Source organism: Hylobates moloch, unplaced genomic scaffold, assembly GCF_009828535.3.
Source record: "Hylobates moloch isolate HMO894 unplaced genomic scaffold, HMol_V3 SCAFFOLD_15, whole genome shotgun sequence".
NCBI classification, from domain to species: domain Eukaryota; kingdom Metazoa; phylum Chordata; class Mammalia; order Primates; family Hylobatidae; genus Hylobates; species Hylobates moloch.
In genome coordinates, this window is record NW_026652290.1 from 56,022,232 (window position 1) to 56,043,909 (window position 21,678).

Below are 21,678 nucleotides of genomic sequence, written 5' to 3' on the forward strand. Positions count from 1 at the left end.
CAGCCAACTTTGAGTATTCTTAACTACAAATAGATTGATAGCATCACATGACTGATTCTGAAAATCTTAACTACCTGATAACTAGAGGTCTCCTTATGAAGATCTATTTTTGCTTCACGAAATATATTCTGGATTTATACTAAACAACACACATTCTTATTTTTTGTTAAGTGGTTTCTAAAAATCATTATCTTGCAGCTTGAAGTGTACATCTGCAGATATAGTCAGCCCTTATAGCTGGATTCAGCATCTGCAGATTCAACCAACTGCAGATTGAAAATGTAGTTAGGCCTACAATGATTGCATCCTTACTGAACATGTATAGACTTTTGTTTCTTGTCATAGTTCCCTAAACAGTACAGTACAATAATGATTTACATAGTATTTACATTTTATTAGGTATTTTAAGGAATCTAGAGATGATTTAAAGTGCATGGAAGGATGTGTGTAGGATATATGCAAATACCATACTATTGTACATAAGGGACTTGAGCATCCCCAGATTTTGGTATGCCCTGGGGTCCTGGAACCAATCCCCCGCAGATACCAAGGACAGATTGTACTTTCTGTCAATTAAGGTAACATTACAACAACATGGAACACTTTTCAAAACTAAAAGAGGAACTAGCAAAAAATTTTAGATCATATCAGGATCAGCAAATAAAAAATTATTGATTTATTCAACATCACATATATGTCTTGAGAAAATGGAATTGTGCTTGTGGTAAAACATTGTGTTGTTTCACACTACACAGGCCATGTTGCAGATTCAATATTACACTGAGAGCACTTATAGTTGATAACTGACACACCTCTTAAGGCATTCCCTCTCAGAAGACATTATAATTTAAAAAAATAGGACACTAGCTTCTGAAAGACATCAAGACACCAACATTTTCATCTGCATGACACATGGCAGCCTAAGGTTTTGTAATCCAAGGCAAGGTACATGAGTGTGACTTTACATTCTTACACCAAGTTGGTTGAAAATAGACTCCATTCCTATCAGTGTGTTTATATTCTCAGATAAGTGCTTACTTCAACAAGTAAGAACAGGAATACACACTGCATTAAATCCTATTATTCATCAGAGGAACTGAATGAGTCAGAGGTAGGAACAGCAATCACTGGACATTAAGTATCCAATGTTCTAATCCAGACAAGTGCCTTAAACTAATGAAATCCATTAAACTGAGTGAGTCCTCTGATAAACAGCAGTGGACAGCACAAAAAGAATAAATTCGTTGACAGGCAAGATACTTCTTTTTTATTAATTTTTTTATTTCCATAACTTACTGGGGAACAGGTGGTATTTGGTTACATGAGTAGGTTCTTTAGTGGTGATTTGTGAGATTTTGGTGCACCCATCACCCGAGCAGTATACACTGCACCTAATTTGTGGTCTTTTATCCCTCACACCCTTCCCACTTTCTCCTCGAGTTCCCAAAGCCCATTGTGTCTTTCTTTCTTATGCCTTTGCATCCTCATAGCTTAGCTCCCACATATGAGTGAGAACATAATATGTTTGCTTTTCCATTCCTGAGATACTTCACTTAGAATAATAGTTTCCAATCTCATCCAGGTCACTGTGAGTGCCGTTAATTCATTCCTTCTTATGGTTGAGTAATGGTCCATCATACTTTCTTTACATTCTTCATCCATTCGTTTATTGATGCGAATTTGGGTTGGTTTTCCACGTTTTTGCCATTGCAAATTGTGCTGCTATAAACATGTGTGTGCAAGTATCTTTTTCATATGATGACTTCATTTCCTCTGGGTAGATACCCAGTAGTGGGATTGCTGGATCAAATGACAGTTCTACTTTTAGTTCTTTAAGGAATCTCCACACTGTTTTCCATAGTGGTTGTACTAGTTTACACCACCAGCAGTGTAGAAGTGTTCCCTGTTCACCACATCCACACCAACATCTATTATTTTTTCATTTTTTGATTATGGCCATTCTTGCAGGCATAAGGTGGTACTGCATTGTGGTTTTGATTAGGATTTTGATTAGCATTTCTCTGATCATTAGCATTTTGATTAGCATTTCCCTGATCATTAGTGATATTGCACATTTTTTCATGTTTGTTGGCCATTTATATATCCTATTTTGATAATTGTCTATTCATGTCCTTAGACTACTTTTTGATGGGATTGTTTTTTCTTGCTAATTTGTTTGAATTCGTTGTAGATTCTGGATATTAGTCCTTGTCAGATGTACAAATTGTGAAGATTTTCACCCACTCTGTGGGTTGTCTGTTCACTCTGCTGACTGTTGCTTTTGCTGTGTAAAAGCTCTTTAGTTTAATTAAGTCCCAGCTATTTATCTTTGTTTTTATTGCACTTGCTTTTAGGTTCTTGGTTATGAAATCCCTGCCTAAGCCAATGTCTAGAAGGGTTTTTCCAGTGTTGTCTTCTATAATTTTCATAGTTTCTGGTCTTAGATTTAAGTCCTTGATCCATCTTGAGTTGATTTTTGTATAAGGTGAGAGATGAGGGTCCAGTTTAATTTTCCTACATGTGGCTTGCCAATTATTCATGCACCATTTGTTGAATAGGGTATCCTTTCCTTACTTTATGTTTTTGTTTGCTTTGTTGAAGATCAGTTGGCTGTAAGTATTAGGGTTTTTTTTCTGGGTTCTCTATTCTATTCCATTGGTGTATGTGCTCTTAATGCCAGTACCATGCTGTTTTGGTGACTATGGCCTTATTTATAGTCTGAAATCAGGTAATGTGATGCCTCCAGATTTGCTCTTTTTGCTTAGTCTTGTTTTGGTTCCATATGAATTTTAGGATTTTCTTTTTTCTAAAACCCTAAAGATTCCTCCAGAAAGCTCCTAGAACTGATAAAAGAATTCACCAAAGTTTCCGGATACAAAATCAATGTACACAAATCAGTAGCTCTTCTATACACCAACAGCAACCACGCTGAGAATCAAATCAAGAACTCAACCCCTATTACAATTGCTGCAAAAAAAAAAAAAAAACCTTAGGAATATACCTAACCAAGGAGGTGAAAGACCTCTACAAGGAAAACTACAAAACACTGCTGAAAGAAATCATAGATGACACAAACAAATGGAAACACATCCCATGTTCATGGATAGGTAGAATCAATATTGTAAAAATGATCACACTGTCAAAGTAATCCACAAATTCAACTCAATTCCCATCAGGCAAGATACTTCAAATGACAACACCAATTAGTTCTTTCAAATTACTATTTTTTCATGTTGAATTTAATTTTGTTAGATTTAAAAAGTATAACGAGTCATAGAAAATGTTAACAATGCCTGTTGTATAAGTAGTACAAGTAAAATTTAATAATTACAGATCCTTTTCTAAAGACCAACCTGCTATATTAGCAGGGCTGTGGAAATCTTTGTTTTTACTATGGTATACATTTACATATATGATCCATATCTTATTTTTTCTCATTTTACTTATGGGATGGAATGGCTACAAATGAAATATATACCCATATACATATGGTTTTTATGTTTACATACTTGCTCTACAGTGATACAACTTTGACCCTATAAGACAACACTTCGAAATACAATATACTACCATATAAATGTAGGCATTGACATGTAGTATAATAGTAAGATTATCTAACATGGCATACAACATCTGAGATCACCTAGGTATATGAAAAAGAGAAACTGACTTGCATACATTCCAGTGATTAAAAGGTAGGACTGGGAATCAAAATAATAATAACAAAATAAGAAATCAACCTAGCATTACACTTAAGAGAATAATTGTTTTTACTTCAGAATAATTCTTACACTGTTTTGTAAAGGCAAATTTTTAAAGATAAAAAAGCAAGTAAACATGTTGTAGCTCACGAATTTCATCTCTCTTCCAAATATGTCATCTGGCATGGAAAACAGGCTTATCAAAATTCTACTTTTGGAATACATATCTTTCCATTTTTCTAAATATAATAATTTATTGCTGATTTTGATGGTTTATTTTATGATCTGTGGAACTTCAATATTTTTTCTGTGGTTCCAGGAAAAATCTAGCATGCATATGCATGAAAACTCACTTTTAAGCAAACTAAACTAGTACATTTTATAATTCTGATACACTAGGCATATTCTCTAGCACTAAACAGTATATAGCTAATAAAAATAATATACCTCACAAATATACTCTCAAAAATAATACACTCTCACAAATCAAGATTTTTTTAAAGAGTAAACTGATTATAATATAACTAAACTAAACATTGGTTTAGTTTCAGGAATGAAACAAAATAAAATCTATTAGGTATGTTTTTTGCTCAATAATGATCATGTGACAACAGTTTGTAAGGATTTCTATTATTTTGCTGACCTGGAAAATTTATGATTTCTTCAAAGTACCTATCTAGAGAGTTTTTTAAAACTCCAAAATACTACTTTGACATTTGGCTGAAAAGACAACCCCCCAGTGATACTTTGGAAAGCCATGACTAACAGTCGTGGAGTCAGGCAATGCCATGGAGAAATTCTGGTCTCGAGGAGGGAAGAGATTTGGTTTTATCTCACTAGCTTTGGGGTCTTACACAACTCATTTAATCTTTCTTAGTTTACATCCCTTACTTCTAAACAGTAGGCAGAGTAATCAATCATATCTAACATTCCCTAAAAGTCTCTCTGAACTGTAATTAAAATTAACAAGAGAAAAAAATATAAGTTTTTATCTGCAACCAGAATCAGGACACAAAGCAGTTCAATAGATGAAGAAAGTACCATATCTATATGTAAACATCTACACATATCTACAGACATGAAAGTTTTTATTAGTACATGTAAGCTAATTGGTTTTGGAGTTGTTTCTCTTGACTAGCCCATTCTCTGACCTATTTTAAAAAGACTGATGACAAGAAGACAGCAATTTTTGACATTAATATCCTAAGCAAGGCTTTGTATTTTGTTTTTATTCTTCTGAAGAATAGGCATTATTTTTATTTTACTTCTGAAAAGAATGTAGGACCTCATGGTAGGAGAATACTCTTTTTAACAATTAGGAAAAAAAGCCTGATAGGCTGTAAAAATCACTTTTACGACAGAATTGTGAGAGCAATGAAAATTTTAGATTATCTAAAATTCCAGAGATTTAATAATGACAGTCCTTCCTTTGTAAGCTGACAATCACAGGCTGCTTTCTTCCCTGAAGACATTTGTCAATTCTTGGTATTGGTTAAGGATAAGATTTAAACCAAGTGGAGAAACTATTCAAAGAAACAGCTCTCATAGAGTTGTCATGACCATCTGGAAAGAAATGGAGCCCCAAACACAAAGCTGATTTTTCCAAAGAAATATTTGTTGAGTTCCCTGAGAGGTGTGAGAGGCTGAGGGTCTGGGTCTAAAATTTCAAAAACGCAACATGAAACACCCAGCTCAAGTCATGTTTCAGAGAGACAAAGTCCCACTGGAGGGAAGGTATCTACAACAAACATAACTAGCCTCCCCTCAAGAAATGAACCAAAATTTAAGATGCTGAGGTGGGCAGATCACTTGAGATCAGAAGTTCGAGACCAGCCTGGCCAACACGGTGAAACCCCATCTCTACTAAAAATACAAAAATTAGCCGGGCATGGTGGTGGTTGCCTATAATCCCAGCTACTCAGGAGGCTGAGGCAGAAGAATTGCCTGAACCTGGGAGGCGGAGATTGCAGAGAGCTGAGATTGCTCCACTGCACTCCAGCCTAGACAAGAGAGTAAAACTCCATCTCAAAAAAAATGTAAATGGACTAAGTACTCCACCTAAAAAGCAGAGACTATCAGACTGGATTAAAAATAAAAACCAATGAAGCAACTATATGCTTTTTATAAAAGACATGTTTTAAATATAAGAACACAAGTTGAAACTAAAAGGATTAAAAAACATATTACAGAAACACTAACCACATAACCTTGGGTAGTTATATTATATTAGACAAAACAAGGATTCCACTTTCAATAATGACAGAGTAGATTATATCAGACCAACACTCCAACAGGTAACAATTACACTCTGGAAAAAATATTAAAAACAATAATCGGAAGGCAGTGGATAGCTACCAAAAGCAAGCAGAAACTGGAGTGTCAACATGTGGAAGAAAGATACAGCTCTGAGTAAATTTCCCACTTTTATGGCTTTTTCACTGAGGACAAATTTACAGCTGGAGTACTAAGAAAAACTGACAGAATTAAGTGGAGAAATAGACAAACCTACAATCATAGTGAAGGTTTTAATATTCCTCTCTCAGTAACTAGTAGAACAACCACAGGAAAAAAAAACCAACTAGCAAATATATAAAAAAATCTGAACAACACTATAACCATTTGACCAAATCGACATTTATAAAGCTTTACTTCCAGCAACTAAAGAATACACATGTAAGTGCACACCATATGTTCAATAAAAGTCACCCATATGCTGGGCCAAAACAAATCTCAATAAATTTCCAAAGATTTAATTTCCAAAGTGTGTGCTGTATAACCACATGGAATTAAATTATAAATCAATAATGACAATTATAATAGATACTAGAGCAATTCTCAAACATCTGTAAATATCAAAGTAGACTTTCAGGTAAAAACATTTTAGAGACTAAGAGGGAAATAATATTCAAAGGACCAGGCAACTTTCACAATTTTTAGAACTGATATCTGATCAATCCTCTAGTTCAAACTATAAATTATTAGGAAATACAGGAGAATGTGATTAATGACATCCTGAAAATACAATCAACACAATGCAAATGATGGAATCCTCTTTAGAGCAAATGATTAGCTTTCTTCAACAAATATATAGCAAGGAAAAAATGAAGAGAAACCTATTGATTAAATAAAGAGACATGGCCGTCTTTTGCCATATAGAACTTAAGCAGATCCTGATTCAGATAAACTGTTAAAAAAAAATGCCACTATAGGGAAATGTAGATACTTGACAGGATACTGAATAATATTAAAGATTTATTTAATGACAGTGTTGTGGTAGGTTTTTAGAGCATATTTTTAGAGATATACCCTAAGATATTCATAGATAAAATGGGATGAAAAGATACGGGGTTAGGTAGTTGCTTCAAAATAATACAGGGATGGGGTAGCAAGTGGTTTGGGGGTAGATGAAACAATATTGGTTATGAGTCGATAACTGCACAAACTAGGTGGTGGATTTCACTAAAACTTATTCTACATTCTCTCCACTTGTGTTTATGGATAAAATTCTCCATTACAAAAGTTTTTTTTTTTTTTAACAAATGAAAAGGCATATCACCACAGTGCCATGAGTTATATACAACATGAGCTATGAAACGTGGCTTTGTTCTAAAAATATTAATAAATATATACAAGTATGTTTGTTCTACAAGTACATCTCAACACTGTTTCATCAACACTTGGCATTTGATGATTCTTTGGAAAAGAATTTGTTGAATGAATAAATAGGAGAAAACAGTTACTTCAAGGTTATATGTTTATATGTGTGTGTAATGTCCCTGATTACTAATGACACTGAGTACTTTTTCATATGTGTTTAATATTTGGATTTCCTTTTGGGCAAAAAGGCTATGTATGTTACTAAGCAAAAAGCAATAGCAATTTAAAATATGTTTTCACGTGTTCTAGATATATGTTACTCTCAATTATGTGGGTTGCAAATATATTTTTTCTTACTCTGTGCTTTGTTTTTATTCTCTTAATGTTGTGTACTGATGGATTAAAAACACCTTACTTTTAATGTAGTCAAATAATTAAATGTTTTCCATTTTAATTATTTTTTGTTTCTTGTTTTAGAAAATAATCCCTGCTCTGAGATCATGAAACAATTCCCTTACATTTATTTTTAAAGCTATATTATTTTGTTTTTTACATTTAGTCCTGTGAGTCATCTGAAATTCAGTTTTTGACTATGGTGTGATATAAGGGTCAAATTTTATTTTTTCTTCAGCTGAATATCTACTTATTCCCTTATAATTAATAGAAAAAATTCATTTTTCTCAATACCTGCAATGTCTCTTTTCATAAATATGTCACCTTACATGCATAAGTCTATTTGGAAGTACCATTCTGTTCTGGTCATTACTTTATCTTTGTGCCCACACCACACTGCTTTAGTAAGTATAAAGTATAACACATCCTGCCACCTATTCTTCATTATGTATGACTGTCATGGCTATTTTTATCCTCTGTAATCCGTATACATTTTAGAATCACATTATAAATTTCTTTATAAAAGCTAATATGATTTTGAATCAGTTTGTATACAAATCCATTTGAGGAAAACTGGTATTTTGACACTATTGAATAATTCAATCATGAGCATTTTGATCTTCATAATTATTTAGGTCTTTCTGAAAAACATTTTCTCATTTTACATTTAAAGTTTTATAGTTTTCTTCATAGAGGTTTCTACGCCTTTTAGATTTATTCCTAAGGACTCTTTACTTTTTGATATTATAATCTTGAAAAAATTTTATTTTCTTACTGGTTAATGTCGGAATATAGAAATACAATTGGTTTTGTATACTGATTTTTGTATCCAATAAACATCGTAAGCACTAACTAAATTTATAACTCATCAGTAGGTCACTTTGTATTTACTGCATATACAATAATACCATCTGTTAACACAAAGTTTTATTTCTTCCTTTGCAATCCTTATCCATTTTCCTTTTCTTGTCTTAGTATACTGTCTTGCATCTCCACATAATGATGAACTGAAGTGGTAATAACAGCCATTCTTGTCTCATTTCTGATTTCAGAAAGGAAATTTTTAATATTTTACTTTAAGTATAATATTTGCTATAAATTTTGTGTAGATATTCTTTTCGATATTAAAGAAGTTCCCTTCTATTCTTACTTTATAACAAGTTTTTTTCATAAATGAATGCTGATTTTGGTTTGTCAGGTTTTTTCTTTCCAATCATCTATGGAGATGGCTTTTCTACTTATTCTGATGACATGGTAAATGAATTTATTTTTTAATATTAAAACATGCATTCCTTAGATAGACCCCATTTGGTCATATTATATTTTCCTTTTTATTTACCACTTGATTCTCATAACTTTTCTCCCCTCAGGATATTTACAGCTATGTTCAAAAGTAAGCTTATCCTGTAATTTTTCATTCTTGTATTATTCTTGCTGGGTTTTGGTATCAAGCTTGTGCTGGTCTCACACCATGAATTGGGAAATACACCCTCTTTTACTTTCTTTGGAGTAGTTAGTGTAAAAATGAAGTGTTTCTTCTTCAAATGTTTGTTAGAACCTGCCATTAAAACCAAACAGATCTATCATTTCTTTGGTGGAAAGCTTTAAATTATGTATTCAATTTCTCTTATATTAACTCAATTTTTGATTTTTTTCTTGTATCTGTTTCTTAAAGTTGTATTTTTCTAGGAATTTGTTAATTTCTCCAAAAATTTTCAAGTTTATTGGTAAAGTTGATTATAATGAACACTTACCTTTCAAAAAAAGTGTAAGTCATTTTCCTTTCTGGTCCCAGAAACTTACTTTGCCTTCTCATTTAAAACCACAATCATAGAAATAGAAACAACTTCAAATAGCCCAGTAGATTCAGCAATCTGTATTTAAAATTATCTAAGAAAGATGGCTGTCTGGAATTAAAGCTCTCTAAAGCTGAAATCACTAATTCTTTCTTTGGTAGTTTTTTTCATTTCAAGTTCATTCATTTATTAAGCAAAGTTGCAAGATACAAAGATGAGAGTCCTTGCTGTCAAGATATTTGCTGCCTGTAGGAAGAGATGTTCTGATAAAGAAACAAACATAATCTCATGAGATAAATCCTACTCTGTGCATGATACAGACAAGGACAAGATGCCATGAAAACTGAGAGGAGAAGTATTCTTACTCTTCTTTTAGGATTGGACTTTCTGTGTTGGCAAGAATAGTGGAGTAGTAAAAGTTGAGGAAGCAGAGGGATGCAGAGATAACATCCCAAATGGATTTATATGTCACACCTAGGACATATAGAGTGAATTAAGTGTATGTTGGGGTAGAATCAATAGCTTTTAAGTGATCTAACTTGCATTATAGAAAGTTGGAAATAAGCAAAAATTTCAGGCACTCGTAGATTTGTAACTTCAGTAATTTAGAATTGGCTAAAAGAAATATAATCCTACCTATTACCAATATAAAAACCTGTAATCTACAGAAGTTTAAAAATGAAAATTAAAAGGCTTGAGATAACAAGCTGCTGTCAGTTTCTCCTAGATAAGTAACAGAGATAAGAAAGAAAAGGAGTACAGCCAAACATTTCAGTTTCTATACCTATAACAGGATGGTCCATAGGGACATTCAGGCTGGTCATCAGTCTCATCTTGGTCCACGATTTGTACACCTCCATAATCACTATCACCAGGATGGCTAAAATGTTGAAAATGAACAGGATTCTTCCTAAGAGGGTGACAAATATACTGTCAGAAAAAATATATAGGATATTCTAGATTTTCAGTGGATATAGCAGGAAACCAGGCAATCCACATCTGACTATCCCTGAACATAAACCAACATGCTACATTGATGACATAAGCACAGATTACATCAACGTGCTAAATTGATGACATAAAGTTGATGACATCAACTCAGTACAGGACTCTCACAGTAACATAATACATTTCTGGTGTCATGTGATAAGCCATGAATATCAATAGACAACTTGCAAACATTACTATATATATGACACATATGTATGTAAGCATATAACATAAATATAAACATATATGGCTTTTCAAAACTTTTAATAAAATGAACACATATATTGTCCCCTCTGCTAAGATAAAAAACAGAACATTTCCAACATCCTAGAACTGTCCCATGTGCCCTCTTCCAATCACTAAATCCATTTAGTACCCAAAGGTAACTATCCTAACTTCTAAAAGTGTTTTTCAAACTTTTCGGTCTCAAGACTTCTTTTACACTAAAAAAAAAGATGAAAACTCCAGAGAGCTTTTGTTTATATAGGATATTTACCCTATTAGAAATTATAAATGAGAAATTGAAAAAGTGTGTTTATTGACTTAAATAGAACAGTAATAAACCCTTTACATACTATCATAATAACTTGTCTTAACATAAATAATTATTAACTTCCAAGAAAAAATTATTGTTCAATACTATGGAAATTTCTTTAATCTCTACTTTAGAGAAGGCATTTGGCTTCTCATGCCTGCTTCTGCATTCAATCATTAACAACAACACATAACTTGTGGCCTCTGGGAAACTCCACTGTACACTTGTGAGAGAGTGAATGACAGTAAAAAAAAGGCATTCACAAAAAGTCACAATATTATTATGAAAATACTTTTGGGTCGGGTGTGGTGGCTCACACCTGTAATCCTAGCACTTTGGGAGGCCGAGGCGGGCAGATCACTTGAAGTCAGGAGTTCAAGACCAGCCTGGCCAACATGGTGAAACCCCATCTCTACTAAAAATACAACTAGCCCAGCTTGGTGGCGCATGTCTGTAATCCCAGCTACTCAGGAGGCTGAGGCAGGAGAACTGCTTGAACCCAGGAGGTAGAGGTTGCAGTGAGCCAAGATTGTGCCACTGCACTCCATCCTAGGTGACAGAGCAAGACTCTATCCCAAAAAAAAAAAAAAAAAAATACAATTGACTTAACAGATTTCTTAAAAGTGTTATGGGGACATCCAGGGATCTCTGGATCATACTTTAAGAAGTGATATTATAAAACAACAGATCAGTATTGTCTGCCTTTGAACTTAAATGAAAATATATACTAGTATGTACTTCTTCGAACCAGCCCTTTTATGTTTATATGATTAATTCATGTTGTTACATGTAGCAGTAAGTACATTTTCAATACCATGTAGTAATAGCATCATCCATTTGATGATGGTATTATAATTTATCCATTTTACTACTGATAAATTTTTGGGTTCATTTCAGGTATTGACTTCTATAAGTAATACTGCAATGAGCATTCTAGTATAAGCCTTTTGATGCACATCTATATGCATTTTCCTGGGGATATAGTTAAGAATGGTCACAGGGTATGTATATGCTCAGGTTTGATAAATATTGCCAAATTTCCAAAATGACTGTATTAATTTTCACTCCCAGTAGAAGGTTATTAGAGTTCCAGTTTTTCAACAACCTCACCAACATTTAGCACTGTTAGGTGTTTTTGTTTTTTTTTTCATGTGGCAGTATTTATAGCAGAGATTGGCAAACTATGAACAGCAGGCCAAATCTGGCCCACTGCTTTTTTTAAACTGTGCTAAGAATATATATGTAACATAAAATTTACCATCTTAACAATTTCTACATGCACAGTTCAGTAATGTTAAGTATATTCACATTATTGTGCAACCAATCCCTAGAATTTTTTCATCTTGCAAAACTGAAAACTCTATACCCATTAAACAACAACTTCCCAGCTCCTCCTCTCCTCCCCTGGAATCCACCATTCTGATTTCTGTTTCTCCCCACAGCCACTGGTAACTGCCATTCTAATTTCTGTTTTTATGAATCTAACTACTCTAGATACCTCCTACAAGTAGAATTATGAAGTATTTATCTTTTTGTGACTGGTTTATTTCACTTAGCATAATGTCCTCAAGGTTCATACACATAGGAGCATGTGTCAGAATTTCCCTTCCTTTTAAGGCTGAATAATATTCCATTGTATGTATATACCAAATTTTCTTTATTCCTTCAATAATTGATGGACATGTGGGTTCCTTTTACCTCCTGGGTATTGTGAATATAGTGCTGCTATGAACTCTTTGAGATTCTGCTTTCAATGTTTATGGATATGTACCCAGAAGTGGAATTGCTATATCATATGGTAATTCTATTTTTAATTTTTTGAGGAACTACCATACTGTTTCCCACAGTGGCTACACCAATTTACATTCCCACCAACAATGCACAAATGTTCCAATTTTTCCACATCCCCATCAACAATTGTTACTTGTGTTTCATTTTGCTTTTGAAAGTAGCCACCCTAATAGGTGTGAGGTGATATCTCAATGTGGTTATGGTCTGCATTTCCCTAATGTTTAGTGATGCTGAGCATCTTTTAATATGCTTGTTGGTCATTTGTATATTATCTTTAGAGAAATATCTATTTAAGTTCTTTCCCCAATTTCAAATTGGGTAGTTTGTTTTTTGGTTGTTTAGTTATAGTTCTTTATGTATTCTAGACATTAATCCTTATCAGACATATAATTTGCAAATATTTTATCCCATTCCATAGGTTGTCATTTCACTCTGTGTTGATTTTGTCCTTTCATATACAGAAGTTTTTAACTTTAAAAAGTCCAATTTTTCTATTTTTGCTTTTGTTTTCTGTGCTTTGGTGTCATAGCCAAGAAATCTTTGTCAAATCCAATGTCATGAAGCTTCTCCCCCATTTTCTTCTAAGAGTCTTATAGTTTTAGATGTTTATAGTTTCATATGTTTAGACTATTTGATCCATTTTAAGTTATATTTTGAAAACAGGTGTAAGGCAAGCATCCAACTTCATTCTTTTGCATGTGAATATGCAGTTTTCTGAGCACTCTTTGTTGAAAAAAAAATCTGTCTTTTCCTCTTTGATTTGTCTTGAGACCATTGTTGAAAATTATTTAACCATATATATGAGGATTTATTTACAGGCTCTCTAGTCTATTCCATTTGTCTATATGTCTATCTTTATGCCAGTACCACACTGTTTGGATTACTGTGGCTTTGTAATACATTTTAAAATCAGGAAGTGTGAGACCTCCAACTTTGATCATCTTTAAGACTGTTTTGGCTACTTGAGATCCCTTGAGATTCTACATGATTTTAGAATAATTTTTTCTATTTCTGCAAAAAAAAAAATAGGATTTTGATAGAGATTGCATTACATCTGTAGATCACCTTGAATAGTATTAACATCTTCACTGTCTGTGCTGTCTGTGGCTGCTTGCAAACTATGACAGCATAATTAAGCAGTGGCAACAAAGACTGTCTGGCCCAAGAAGCCAAAAATATTTACTGTCTGGCACTTTTAAAAGTTTGACAACCACTGATCTGTAGTATTATCTTTTAAAATGTGTTTCCCTAAATGACTAACAAGCATTAAACCTTTCTTGTGTGTTTATTGGCCATTTCACTATTCTCTTTTCTGCAGTGCCTTTTGCTCATTTTTTTTTCTTAACTGAGTTGTCATTTTCTTATTGGTTGCTAGTTATTTATTTTTGATACAAGTTCTTTGACATATGTATAACAAATATCCTCATCTACTTTGTGCCTTACCTTGTCACCCTTCTAATATTATATTTAAATATAACATAAAGGGTAATTTTAATTTTAATTTTGTCCAACTGATCAACTGGATAACATGATTATGATTCATTTTATAACATGCTTAAGAAATCTTTGCGCAATGTCATGAATATATTCTATGTTATCCTCTGTTTCCTTTACTTTATATGTTTTACAAAAATCGATCTGAGATTTATTTTGTGATAGGTATAAGGCAGGAGTTAAGATTCATTATCTTTTCATATGAATATCCAATTACCAAACACCACTCATTGAAAGTTAATGCTTAACCCACAGATCTTCAGTGGTACCTTTGTCATAAATACAGACATATAGGTTTGGTTTTGAACTCTTTAATCTTTTGCACTGATTTATCTATCCTTGCACCAATATTAAACTGCATTATATATGGTGGCTTTATGATAAGGCTTTCTATCTGGTCGTGTAAGTCTTTCAAGTTTGCACTTGAAGATTGTATTCAGAGTTCTAGGTCCTTTGCTATTCCTCTATAAAGTCAGCTTGTCAACTTATACACACACACACACACACACACACACACACACGCATGCACATACACACACCCTACTGCGATTTTGATAAAGATTGCTTTAAACTTATAGAGCGATTTTGAGGAAACGTATATCTTTACAATATTGATTCTTGCAATTCATATACCCTTCCTCCCCATTAATTAAAGTCTCATTTAATTTTACCATAATGTTACCAAATATGTCTTTCAGATCTTTTGTTAGATTTAGTCCTAGGTGTTTAAGGTTTTGGTATTATTGTAAATGTTCCCATTTTAATTTTTCTAATATTTATTATTAGGATACAGAAATATGTTTTTTAATGTTCATTTTGAATTGAATGACTATGCTAACTTCATTTATTAATTGAGATTATCTTAAGATTATTCTGAATTTTCTCTTATTCCATGCTCATGGATAGGAGGAATCCATATCATGAAAACGGCCATACTGCCCAAAGTAATTTATAGATTCAATTATTCCCATCAAGCTACCACTGACTTTCTTCACAGAATTAGAAAAAACTACTTTAAATTTCAGATGGAACCAAAAAACAGCCTGCATAGCCAAGAATCTAAGCAAAGGAACGACAGTGGAGGCATCATGCTACCTGACTTCAAACTATACTACAAGGCTACAGTAACCAAAACAGCATGGTACTGGTACCAAAACAGATACATAGACCAATGAAACAGAACAGAGACCTCAGAAATAATGCCACACATCTACAACCATCTGATCTCTGACAAACCTGACAAAAACAAGCAATGGGGAAAGGATTCCCTATTTAATAAATGGTGTTGGGAAAACTGGCTAGCCATATGCAGAAAACTGAAACTGGACCCCTTCCTTATACCGTATAGAAAAATTAACCCAAGATGGATTAAAGACTTAAAACCATAAAAACCCTAGATGAAAATCTAGGCAATACCATTCAGGACATAGGCATGGGCAAAGACTTCGTGACTAAAATACCAAAAGCAATAGCAACAAAAGCCAAAATTGACAAATGGGATCTAAATAAACTAAACGGCTTCTGCATGCAAAAGAAACTATCATCAGAGTGAACAGGCAACCTACAGAATGGGAGAAAATTTTTGCAATCTATGGATCTGACAAAGGGCTAATATCCAGAATCCACAAGGAACTTAAACAAATTTACAAGAAAAAAAGAAAAAAACACAACCCCATCAAAAGGATGTGAATAGATACTTCTCAAAAGAAGACATTTATGTGGCCAAGAAACTTGAAAAAAAAGTTCATCATCACTGGTCATTAGAGAAATGCAAATCAAAACCACAATGAGATACCATCTCATGCCAGTTAGAATGGCAATCATTAAAAAGTCAGGAAACAGCAGATGCTGGAGAAGATGTGGAGAAATAGGAATGCCTTCACACTGTTGGTGGGAATGTAAATTAGTTCAACCATTGTGGAAGATAGCGTGGCAATTCCACAAGGATCTAGAACCAGAAATATCATTTGACCCAGCAATCCCGTTACTGGGTATATACCTAAAGGATTATAAATCATTCTACTATAAAGACACGTGCTAATGTATGTTTATGGCAGCACTATTCACAATAGCAAAGACTTGGAACCAACCCAAATGCCCATCAATGATATACTGGATAAAGAAAATGTGGCACATATATACCATGGAATACTATGCAGCCATAAAAAACAAGTTCATGTCCTTTGCAGGGACATGGATGAAGCTGGAAACCATCATTCTCAGCCAACTAACACAGGAACAGGAAACCAAACACTGCATGTTCTCACTCAGAAGTGGGAGTTGAACAATGAGAACACATGGACACAGGGAGGGGAACATCACATACTGGTGCCTGTCGGGGGGTGGGGGCAAGGGGAGGGATAGCATTAGGAGAAATACCTAATGCATGTGGGGCTTAAAACCTAGATGATGGGTTGATGGGTGCAGAAAACCATGGCACATGTATACCTATATAACAAACCTGCACGTTCTGCACATGTATCCCAGAACTCAGAGTATAATAAGAAAACGATTCTGAATTTTCAAAATTATACAATCATGTCACCTGTAAATAATTACAGTTTCATTTTTTCCTTTCTACTCTACATTAGTTATTTCTTTTTCTTGCCTTAGTGTACTGGCTATGATCTCTACTGCAATGCTGAATAGGAGTGGTGATAGCAGACATAACTGGTTAGTTCCCAACATCATGGGAGAAACTCTAATATTTCACCATTAAGTATGAAGTTACTGTTGGTTTCTGTAGATATTCTTGAACTGAAGAAGTCTTTTCTAGTCTTATATAATTAAGATTTTTTTTCATAAATGGGATGTTGAATTTTATCAAATGACTCTTCTCTATTGAAATGACCATTATGAATTTTCTCTTTTAAATTGTGTTATGAACTGAATTGTTCCCCACCTCCCAAAATTCATATGTTGAAGCCCTAATTTCCAGTGTGACTAATTTGGAGATAGGGCCTTTAAAAAGATGATTAATGTTAAATGAGGTCATAAGGGTGGGGCCCTAACATAACATAACTGGTGTCCTTACAAGATGTGGAAAAGAGACCAGGAAGGTACATGTACAGAGAACAGGCTATTTGAGGACACGGTGAGAAAGTGGCAGTCTGCAAGCCAAGAAAAGAGGTCTCAGGAGAAAACAAACTTGCTGACACCACGATCTAGGACTTCCAGCCTCCAGAGCTGTGGGAAAATACATTTCTGTTGTTTAAGCACCCAATCTGGTATTTTGTTATGGCAGCCCTGGCAAGCTAATACAATCTAAGGTAACAGAATGTATATATACTTCTATTCTGCAAGTTTTTACATTATGGCCCAGATGTGGAACTAAAGCCATCACATATATACAAAAATGTTTCAAAAAGAATAAATCAGAACTATTCAAATTTAAAAATATGAGTTATTCAAGTGCTAAAATGGCAATACATTTTAAAGGGAATATGAATGTGAAATTAACAGAATATGTTAAAATATACTATTGCAACAAGGATATCTATCTTCTAGAAAATCCTGCTATAGGCTTTTAAGATACAGTGGGGGGAACTGAATGTTTTATATGTATACATGCTGACTAGTGTCTTATTGACACAGAAGACAAACTACTGGAAAGGATTGCTAGGATATTTGGTTTGGCAAGTTGGAATGGCAAGAAATCTTTCTGAAATAGGGTTATGTAATTATAAACTTGTTACTATAAACACTATGGATGAAAGTATAGCCTAAAACTAAGAGATTATAATTTGAATTCTCAAAATAAGAAATTAGAGCACATAGGGCAGTGTAAATAAATGAAGCAAGTACAGGAGCAACCCAGCAATCCAGGATTATTATATTCAGTTGTTTTACAGGGTACTATCATGATTCAAAGCACCATTAGAAAAATACAAAGAAAAATGCACAAGTATAAATAAGACACCTAAATACGACCTAATTATAGTTATACATACACAACAACTATTTAGGAAGCCATCTCTCTAATAGTTAAGAAAAGACTAAATAACAGGTATTTAGATCTGGGGGATTCAGTTTTCATGTCTGGATTCCCCAGTATTCAGATCCTCACATTAGTCAGCATGTCTATATATAAAACATTTAATTCTCCCACTGCATCTTAAAAGCCTTAAAAGGATTTTCTAGAAAATATATTGAGGAAGTACAAACAGTGGAAACACCATAAAGCCCCTAACCTTTAGGCCAGTGGGTTTTATTAGGTTTTTAATATACTGTAGCATGTATCCACATAGCTACACGTTATCAAAATAACGGAATTAAATGCTACTGTAATTTCATTTTACCTATAGCAGTTTGCCCCATACATGCAGGATGTCCTCTTGACCTTGTTTCCTTCAGAACCTTGTAGAACTGAATCAGTCACCTTTGCATGCAAAGTTTCAGGACTGGAGGGATTAGAGCTGGACTCAGAATGAGACCCTTGAGACTCATCCCGAAATGACTCGCCCTGGGCACTTGAACAATTTTCAGAACAGCTCATTGCCTCATCTTCTTTATGTGGTGTTCTTTTAGTGGCAATTTTATGCTTAGAAACTTTACCAAGTTCCTCTATTGGAAGTCTGTTTCTCTGTGCATTAGTCTTAATATTATTCATCTCTGTGTTACTTAATATGATTGCAGAAAATGATTGTGGCATTTCCTGTAAAGCAAATATGAAAAACATCAGAAATAAATGAAACATTTTTTAAAAGATATGAGCATAACAGCACAAAACTACAAGATTCATGAAAATGTAAACTTAAAACTTCAAGATTCACATTTTAAACTTATTAAATGCCACTATTTTCTATGTGCTTAGTTTAATAACTTAAAACTTTTTTAGTCATTAGAAAATAAATTTGGCCAGGCACGGTGGCTCATGCCTGTAATCCCAATACTTTGGGAGGCTGAGGCGGGTGGATCACCTGAGGTCAGGAATTTGAGACCAGCCTGGCCAACATGGTGAAACCCTGTCTTTACTAAAAAATACAAAAAATTAGTTAAGTGTGGTGGTGGGTGTCTGTAATTCCAGCTATTTGGGAGGCTGAGGCAGGAGAATCGTTGCAGTGTACTGAGATTGATGCACTCGCCTGGGCAAAAACACATCCAAAAAAAAAAAAAGTTGTATCAAACCTTTACAATCATGTCAAACATTCAGTGAAAAATAACCAGAAAATACAAATACAATATAAGAGAAGACATTTGCTTTCATCTGAATCTTTAACATCTCTTAAATGTCACTGTTCAACAATGTGTCATGTTCTTAACATGCACAGTCCTTATAATTTCTTTCTTTCTTTCTTTCTTTTTTTTTTTTTTTTTTTTTTTGAGATGGAATCTTGCTCTTTCCCCCAGCCTGGAGGGCGGTGGCACAATCTCTGCTCACTGCAACCTCCGCCTCCCAGGTTCAAGTGATTCTCCCACCTCAGCCTCCCGAGTAGCTGGGATTACAGGTGCACACTACCATGCCCAGCTAATTTTTGTATTTTTAGTAGAGACGGGGTTTCACTATGTTGGCCAAGCTGGTCTCAAACTCCTGACCTCAGGTGATCTGCCTGCCCTGGCTTCTCAAAGTGTTGGGATTACAGGAGTGAGCCACTGTGCCTAGACCCTTATAATTTCTTATTAGCCACTGCAATACTTTATTTCTGCCCTCTAAATGTAATCATGATTTTACCATAGCTGAATGACAAAACTGTTTTGCCCCCACAGAAAATTTTGCATAAAGCTATGTTCTGACCAACTTGGAAAAAGATAGGATTCCTTTAAATTTGTCTTAATAAAGTTTTGAGTTTAACCAAACTGAAGGTGCTCTGAACCAAATAAATACTCTCATTAGCACTGCAGAACCTTTATAATTTGTACTTACCACCAGCACAAACAATAAGCCTAGTCTTATTCTGTTAAAAATGACCTCTTAATTACTTATACTTCCTGTGGAGTAGAAACAATGCTCAGATACTCCCCAGTTCTCCTGGTAACCATTTCTAGGATGTGATAACAACATACCAGATACATATCAATGCTTGCTTCCACTTATAACTAAAGACTCGTGGATGCCGCATGCCATCTGAAAAAAAGCTGGTTTTACATGACGTAATATTCAATAGCTTAAATTTCTTAAGAAGATATTTCATTTTTTAAGAAACAGTACATTAAAATGCTACCCAAACTGACTAAATGCCTTGAAAAAAGGAACCTAGATCTTATCATGGTTCTTGTATAGTAACAGATAACCTATGGGGAAAGCAATCCTTTGGCTATCTCTTGGAGCTGACCCTCACTGACAACATTCATGTCATGACTCTCTAAAACATATGCTCTTTGCTCCCAGGCTGCACAAGTACACCCCAATCTCAAACCCCCAACTCCAGTACTGGCCTGTACCAGCAACTGGAACTCTCGAGTGAGAATTGGGCAATCGTAACCCACCTCCCTAGTTGGCAGTCCCCCCTGGGTCAGTTCTCCCCAGTTTTCTTTTTCCTTGTTCAGGTAGCAGTGCAGTAGATCAGCAAATCCACTGGCTAACAGATGTTCAATAAAATGTATCTCTTGTTCTTGCTGGCATTTCCAAGCTCCACAAGTAATTATCTTAGAATGCCTCTCTTCTCTTGATTTTAGAAAAGGAAGAAATAATTTCCCCCATAAACACTGCACTTCCCTTAACCTTAAAACCGTTTGGCCTCTCAATTCCCTTTCTATCAAGCCTAGGGGGTTGGGATGGCAATCGCTTTTCATACCTTTCATAAAGGGAAAGGGCTGGTTCTTACTGCTGAGGGCCCCTTAACATGGGATACTTTATTAGTACTTCTATTCCCAGCTTTGAGCCTTAGCAGCAGTTCTGGGACAAGGAAACAATCCCACTCAATATCTTATCACATCAAAAAAAAAAGAGCACAGCTAGGGAAGTGGTTAAATAAATTAATTATATTCTTACTATGAAACACTATGCAGACATTAAAATAATAATGACACATCTAAAGACGTTTTTTAACTAAACAAGAACAATATCCATACTGTGGTGCCATTTAGCTTTTTAAAAATTCCTTATATACCTATGTGTGCATTCACTTGTGTAAATCCAAATGAAAAGAGTTAGAAGGATACAAACCCAAAAATTAGTAAGGCAATGAGATCGAAGGATGAGGCAAATGGAGGTTTTCATTATTTACTTCAAATGATTCTGATACTTCCATTTTTGACAATAAGCATCTGTTATGTTGTCATTTAAAAATAAATAAACCAATGAAAATGAAATATAAGAAATAAAATCCATAGTATCATATTTCAACTCCATCTACTTCCATGAATTAGAGAAGAGTTTGTTTTATTTTTAAATTCTCATAAGGAGTAGGTTTAACATGTTAATTTATTCTAAAAGAGAAAG

At 34.2% G+C, this 21,678-nt stretch overlaps 1 protein-coding gene across 5 annotated transcripts in view; it reads right to left on the reverse strand.

Moving 5' to 3' along the window:
• The window catches only part of APLF (aprataxin and PNKP like factor), a 117,349-nt gene that overhangs the window by 31,589 nt on the left and 64,082 nt on the right, over nucleotides 1-21,678 (reverse strand). For 4 of the 5 annotated variants that reach the window (XM_032177740.1, XM_058428944.1, XM_058428945.1 and 1 more), the window contains 2 exons: nucleotides 18,596-18,951; nucleotides 10,272-10,397 (listed from right to left, as the gene is read on the reverse strand). In XM_032177740.1, coding sequence (XP_032033631.1) covers nucleotides 10,272-10,397; nucleotides 18,596-18,951 — 482 coding nt within the window. The remainder of the gene's footprint in view (nucleotides 1-10,271; nucleotides 10,398-18,595; nucleotides 18,952-21,678) is intronic. The other variant, XM_058428943.1, reaches the window with a different exon arrangement.